Source organism: Phragmites australis, chromosome 11 (genome assembly GCF_958298935.1).
Source record: "Phragmites australis chromosome 11, lpPhrAust1.1, whole genome shotgun sequence".
NCBI lineage: Eukaryota > Viridiplantae > Streptophyta > Magnoliopsida > Poales > Poaceae > Phragmites > Phragmites australis.
The window spans coordinates 15955859-15963158 of NC_084931.1; the positions used below are offsets into that span (position 1 = coordinate 15955859).

At 48.7% G+C, this 7300-nt stretch overlaps 1 protein-coding gene across 1 annotated transcript; it reads left to right on the top strand.

Moving 5' to 3' along the window:
* The first annotated feature begins 3799 nt into the window (after window positions 1-3799).
* LOC133885140 (probable WRKY transcription factor 47) lies at window positions 3800-7057 on the top strand. The gene is made up of 3 exons (XM_062324794.1): window positions 3800-4454; window positions 4833-4964; window positions 6318-7057. The coding sequence occupies exons 1-3, from the start codon at window positions 3934-3936 to the stop codon at window positions 6808-6810; spliced, it is 1146 nt and encodes a 381-aa protein (XP_062180778.1). The 5' UTR covers window positions 3800-3933; the 3' UTR covers window positions 6811-7057.
* Window positions 7058-7300: the final 243 nt, after the last annotated feature.

Consider the following 7300-nt stretch of genomic DNA (forward strand, 5'->3'; position numbering starts at 1 on the left):
CTGAAATGATAAGAGCAGATGCTACTTATGGTCTTTGTGTGTATTTAAATGATAAGAACAGATGCTGTTTGTGGTCCTTTTATATGTTCAAATGATAAGAACAGATATGCTGCTTCGGTCCTTTTGTGTGTTCAAATGATAAGAACAGATGCTGCTTGTGATCTTTTTGTGTGTTGAAATGATAAGGACAGATGCTGCTTGTGGTCTTCTTGTGTGTTCAAATGATAAGAACAGATATGCTGCCTTGGTCCTTTGGTGTGTTTAAATGATAAGAATAGATGCTGCATCGGTCCTTTTGTGCGTTCAAATGATGCTTGTGAGTATTTTCCCTCTTCTGTTCTGGACAGTACCGGTACATATTCCTTTTGCTCGATGATGAATTGATACACTAAGACTAGGCAATTTACTAAGTATAATAGTTTAGACACGTGATTCTCTAGTTGTCTAATATTTGCTGTAGCCCCTGGTGAGACTTGTTGATGGTTTTTGCTGGTCTGTATTTGTATACCGAGACATATTTCTTATGATACCTCTGCAGTTGGCTACCTATTGAACCCTGGATGGTGTGTTGCTGTAAGTTCAAAGATTGATTAGCATATCAGATTTTGGATAAAGAAGTTGATTCATCCTTTTTGTTATGTCGATTATTACTTGTTTGAATCCTGTTGTTCAATCTCTATTTCTGTCTCGGTAGGAAATTGGTGGCATTCAGGTGTCCGAATTTGACATCTTTAACATGCCGATGAGCCTGGAGCGTAGGCAACCACTGTGGTTGATTAGGCATGGTCGGGTCCTCCACTCCACCACCATCGGCCCCAGGTGTCTGTCGGTGAATCGGGAACCAGAGGTCCCCGAGTCTCGAGGCCAGATCAGCAATTTGCCGCGTGGCGCCCTCCCGCGTGGATCATCTCCGTGAGGTACGAGAAGACTAAGTCCCGGGAGAGGGTGCTCGGGGCCATAAAAAGTGGTCCCCGAGTACCCGAGTTCCCCGATGATCCGCGAAGACCAAGTGCCGGGAAGAGAGTGCTCGGGGCCGTGAACAGTGGCCCCCGAGCACCCAAGTCCCCCGACGACCAGAGAAGCCGAGTACCGGGAAGAGAGTACTCGGGGCCGTGAACAGTGGCCCCCCGAGCACCTGAGTACCCCGAGGACCCAAGGAAGTTAGTTTTGGGAGAGAGTGCTCGGGACCGTGAACAGCGGCCCTCGATCACTTGGTTCCCTAAGGACCAAGTAAAGGCATATCCGGGAGAGAGTGCATGGGGCTGTGAACAGTGACCCTGGAGCACCCGGTTCCCCGACGGCCTAAGAAGTCCTTCGCCGGTGGCCCCCACAAAGGACCAGCGGTGAAGTGTCAACCGGTGAAAGGCCCGATGCCGCATTTAAGAGGGTGCGTGACCTGTCACTTCCCACTGCTCCTGCCACGCTCGGTGTCAGTCCCTGCCACCTTATGGCAGGAGGGCGTGGGGACATTTAATGCACGGGTCCCATCCCGCGTCATCCGGCTCGCCTCGGGATAACATCACGAGGCCCAAGGCACCCCGCCTGCCACCCTGCTATGTCAGGCGTACAAGACCGGGCGGGCACACCGAGCCGTTCAGTGGCTGCCTGGTGGGCCCTCTTCGCGGCGCCCTTTGCAGAACGACATCATGACGAACGAGACCGGACGGGGGCGCGTTTTCAACCCCTCCCCCTCGGTCACTTCGCACAGCAGCCCATGATGGTTGCTTTCTATTTATGGTGCCTTGGAACTCGTGCCCTCCCTTTCTGGGCACACTACCGCCGGCGAGTATTTAAGAGGAGTCGGTGGACACGGAAACGGGGGCCGGAGCCGAATAGAGATCGAGATCGAAGGAAGCCAAGGAACAAGACAGAAGAACACTCCAGTACAAGCACAGAAGCTGAGATCACCGAAGAACAATGAGCCGAAAGCTCTAGGATAGACAAATATTCTTGTAACCAGCAACATCCCTGAGAGACATTCTCAGTGCATTTATAGCATCCACACCGGAGTAGGGTATTACGCTCAGTGCGGCCCGAATCTGTCTAAAAACCTCCAGTGCATTTACTACATCCTTCATCCGATCATTCCATTCCACCTGCCATCGCATTTACACCCATTTATTTCTCCCGCAAGACAGATTCAGAATCATCCCCCCAGCCGAATCTCAAAGGGGTCCCTCCGGATCCCTGCTTTAGGAGTTCACCCTTCGACAGTGTCCCCGAACGTACACACGCCATCAGTCGTCCGTGCGGAGGCGCGGTCCTCATCGCGGGAGAGGTAGAGGGATACGACTTTTTGGGGGGTGACTTGTGAGAACTATTATGTATATATATGTGTTTGTCGATGTCTAGCACATTCATTGTATGACATGAATTACTATGTATTAATAAAGGTGACTTTATTATTGATTTACATTAAATATATCTCATTGTATGCATGTATTGAAAGGAAGAGAGACGGAGAGATCAAGGAGAGAGAGGGAGGATAGAGAGGACAGAGGGAGGGAGGAGAGGGGAGGGAGGTCGAAGAGGAAAAACACTATCGGCTGAAGGCTCTAGACGGTAGTGATGCCTTGGGAATCACTGCCGGTTGAAACCACCAGCCAACAGTGATTCCCAGGCATCACTGCCGGTTGGAGCCTTCAGCCGGTAGTGAAAACACTTTCACTGCTGGTCTCCTCGCCGGTAATGATAGTTGCCGACTATCACTGCCTGTTACTCACTGTCAGCTCCAAAACCGACAGTGATGGGGTTTTGGAGCCGGCACTGATAGGGGGTTCTACAGTAGTGAGGCCCATCAAGGAGCCTCGAGGACGATGCTGGTGGTGTGCAACAAAGGCAGGTGCGACTATGGTGCGGTGTCGCTCACGTCTGGTGACCAGCTAAGGAGGTTGATGGCGCCGCTGATGTTGGTGATGATGATGGTGGTGGCACCGGTGCCTGAATGGGCTTGGAGGCCGGCAACCAAGACGAAGGACTAGGAGCAAAGCAGTCTCCAGTGACATCGGGTAAGTGCGTGGTGAATCCCCCATGTTCTTACCTTCAAATTGTGATGCTATCTCCTTTTGTTGCTCCTCTGTGCTCTCTGATTTATTGAAGGCCGAATAGCGATCGGGTATACAATGTGCGTGCGTGATAACGTGTTATGGATCAATAGAACAATGGACCAAAATGACAGTCAGGGAGATTCAATCGAATGTTTCATTCACTGATCTCATCATACATACATATACATGGGGTGTCTTGCTGTGGGGAGACACCTGTTTACAGTCATAATCGCCATGGGCGGTTGCCCTTTTGATCATATATTCGTAACAATTGTCACTTGCAGCTTCTGACAAAACTAGCTAGCATATATCCTCGCCTTAGAAAATAGGATAAATTGTTTTTTGAATGGATAATTAGCATATATCCTCAGGATGGCATGAACCGACGACTATCTTTGCCCCCAACGAGCTGGAACTTGGTAGCTATAGGCCGAAACGGTACCAGCGGTACGTGTGGCTCTCTCACCTTTGGCTCTTTGCGGGTGACTCTTCAAAGGAAAAGTTCTACGAAGACGTCAGCCAAAGAACGGGAAAAGATCTATGTGGGCCGGAATTAAGATCCTTCCATGTTGAATGCCCTTTTCAACTTCCATGGTCTTCCCCATGACCCAACGAACCGAGAGCAGTGAGAAAGTGACCACATCAGCAGCAACCAACAATTAATTACGTTCATAATTTACTCGCTAATCACCATGACCAATGACCCGTTCTTACTTTCGCACTTTCTTACCGCAGATAGTGAGTCTCCTCCCCGTTATTTCTTATATACTAGATCCTAGCTCCTCCCATGCCATGTAACACAAATCCTTAGAGCTATATACTTAACCTCAGACGACACACATAGCCAGCCCAACTCACGATCACAAAAGCACACAATCGATCGTTCATGCACGTCCTTTCACCTCACCCAGCTCCTCCATTGGCACTGCTACTTGGTCATCGGGACAGCACAAGGACGGTCCGCAACGAGCTGGGACCGATGGACGACGCGCTGTCGCAGATCCACGAGGCGTTCCGGCTCGCCGAGGAGCTCATGAGCGAGCTCCCGGCGACCCAGAACGACCCGGCCTACCTCGCCGAGCGCTGCCACAGCATTGTCCGCGCCTACATCGGGGTCATCCGCATGTTGCACCCCCACGGTGCGGAGCCTCCTCCCTTCGCCGGCCAGAATCTCCTCCGCCTGAGCTTCCCGGATCAGGAGGCCGGCGACAACCGGTTCCTCGTTGTTCCTAAGGTGCCGTCGCCGCAGCTGGGGCACCAGTTGCTGGAGCCATTCCACACGCTCGGCGCGGACGCGTTGGGCGCGCAAGCTCCCGAGATCCGCGCCGGAGCGGACGGTGCTGGGTCCTCTGGCGTCCCGGTGAGGCGGCGGTCTCCGCCGGTGCAGCCACGGCAGGGCCGGAGGAGGTACGTACTGTCCCGGGACTTGGCGTACGTTAGGGTTCGACCTGGCCTAGCTGCTCGTTAGTTTTGGCGGTCAAGAGTTCAAACCCTGGACGGAGATCTTTTACCACGTCATGGCATGGAAACGCCAGGGAATTTTCCACGCACGCATCTGGTATTTGTTCTCCGATTGCGACGCCGACGTGTGACGCTCTCTAAGAATTGCGTGCCAAGTCATGAGGCGTTATAGAGAAGTTACACGAGGGTTTTCATGGCGCGATCGATTAGGAGTTGTTGATGCTCATTAAAAAATCTTTAGGACGATTATGTTGCTACTTTGTGAAAGAGATTGTTCAACTAATTAATGATGTTCTTTGTTTTTGTTTTGGTGATTAATTGCAGGAGGGAGAGTGGGGAGAGGATGACCGTGATGGTTCCGGCGCAGCGGACGGGCAACACGGAGCTGCCACCCGATGACGGATACACGTGGCGCAAGTATGGACAGAAGGATATCCTCGGCTCCCGATATCCCAGGTATGCACATTTTCCGTGCATCTTTTTTTTTAGAGGTTTTCAGTGCATCTTTGGGACGCAAGAATTTTGTAAAATACAAGATAAAAAAACTCGATTAATTATATCTTAAATAGAACTTCATGATATGTTACTTAACTATAGTACTACAATTAACGAAAGGAACGTAGGTACGATAGAGTAATATTATACAGCTTGAATCGCTGAATTTGATGTATCTCACATGTCCTCATGCATTCATGGTACATAACTGTCTACTTGCTACTATGATATGTATGTATGCACGCCAGTTAGTCTCTGATATGGAAATTCAAGTCACTAAGCAAGCTTTCACACCATTTTTCTATGCTTGCATGGTTATGGTCATTCACATTTGACATCGGTTTGCATTGCGCCTTCACTTTCCCAACTCAAGGGCAGCAAGTACAGAGGGGCAGAGTTGTAGTAATGTTGCATGATTGGTGACTCCCATTTGTTTTGTCTTCTGTTTCACTTGGCTCGTGCGAATACTGTCCATGTGTACGCCAGGAAATTAAGTGATTAGACAAAATCATGTCAGGTCTACTTCATGTACCATGGGTCGTAAGTAAGAGGTCTCCTGTACTCCCCACCACAGAAGAAACCGTGCATGAAAACACTACAAAGGCAAAATCTTATCCTGTGATAAATCATTTATTTTAGATCGCAAGAAAAAAAATTCTTTGTTAAAAGCTATATATGTGCTACAGAAAAATTAAGGTTACCGGCCCCAATATGCATGCAAAATACGTATTTTCTTTGTTACAGCAGCCGATATAATTTGATTTTTAAACTGCGTTAATCAATAGATCGATGCAGATCCATAGGGCAAAAAAAGAAAATACTTCCAAGTCTTATAAATTGGCTAGAGTCTTTCTCGTAGTTTTTCCGTTTCTTTCCTTTGTACTCTTTAAACTTTTTAATATATAATCTGCAGGGGAAACCCTCAAGTTTCATCAAAGAAAATCAATAGATGCATGCATCGGGGTGGTGATCGAGTAAGGGTCTGTTTGTTTCAGCTTCGGATTGTGGCTTTTAGTTTTTACAATCTGAAGTTGAAACAAACAGACAATTTTTAGTTATAGCTTTTTAAAATCTGCTGCTTGGATTGTGGGAATCTGAGAAGCTGTTTTTTCTCAGTTTTTGATAAATTGTGAAAGTCTATTTTATTAAACTGTCCATCAAAGTTTTTTAAAATCTACAATCTAAAAGCTTTTTACAATCCAGCTTTTTACAATCCAGCTTTTCACAATCCAACTTCTATAAACTGCTTTTCAGAATCTCCAGCTGAAATAAACAGACCCTAAAAGTGATTAATACGCATGTTCCTATCCACAGGAGCTACTACAGGTGCACTCACAAGAACTACTACGGGTGCGAGGCCAAGAAGAAGGTGCAGCGCCTGGACTACGACCCATTCGTGTACGAAGTCACATACTGCGGCAACCACACCTGCCTCACCTCCACAACGCCACTGCTCACCCTCCCCGCCCCTGCTGCGACCGCCACCACCGCCGCCAACACCGCAACAAACTCCCCGACTAGCTCGGCAGCCATGCTCGCCCAGGACCTCGTCATGGCGGCCGCCGAGCATCCTCCACCGGCGCTGTCCACGTCCATACAGCTCGGGTTCAGCTGGATGTCGTCAAGCCTCGTCGGAGCTGGCACCAGTACCGGGGAGGGAAGCAGCGCGCAGGTGAACGTGCCCACCTCAGGGAGGGAGACTGATTACCCGGTGGTGGACCTCGCCGACGTCATGTTCAACTCCGGCAGCAGCAGGGGGAGCAGCATGGACGCCATCTTCTCTGCTCACGATCAACGTGACAGCTAGATGCATGGATTGTTATATGCATCACACAGGATGAATATCCTGTCCGATACTTGGTTCGAATTTTGATGTAGTGAAGTTATGATTCATGATCATTCATGACTATTTAACATGTCCTTGAAGGAGTAGTTATGGTATATATGTTCAAGTTTATTTTTTTTTAGCCACTTAAAAGATCAGGTCTCAGTTAGTTCGGGCCTAGCTAAGCCATGCTAATAAAGGTGCTCACAGATATATAATACATTCCGTACACCATGTTTTCTTGTTGCTTTTTGGTTCCATGCCATGATTTTCAAAACACTTTTAAATTTTTCCATCATTTTGCATTTATTGGTATGATCCCACGGGATCATAAACTTCATTGGTTTCTTTTTCTTCTTTGGGCAGTCTATACGGTGTGTTCCAGTGTTTCCCCCACTCCAGCACCCGTTTTTTCCCCCTTCGCTTCCCTACACCGACTCCAGATCCGCTCCCTGCCAACTCCCAACACGCC

Coding starts and splice junctions, on each gene's coding strand:
- LOC133885140 (XM_062324794.1), top strand. CDS start 3,934: ATGCACGTCCTTTCACCTCACCCAGCTCCTCCATTGGCACTGCTACTT. Junction 4,455..4,832: donor CCACGGCAGGGCCGGAGGAG/GTACGTACTGTC, acceptor GATTAATTGCAG/GAGGGAGAGTGGGGAGAGGA. Junction 4,965..6,317: donor CTCGGCTCCCGATATCCCAG/GTATGCACATTT, acceptor TCCTATCCACAG/GAGCTACTACAGGTGCACTC.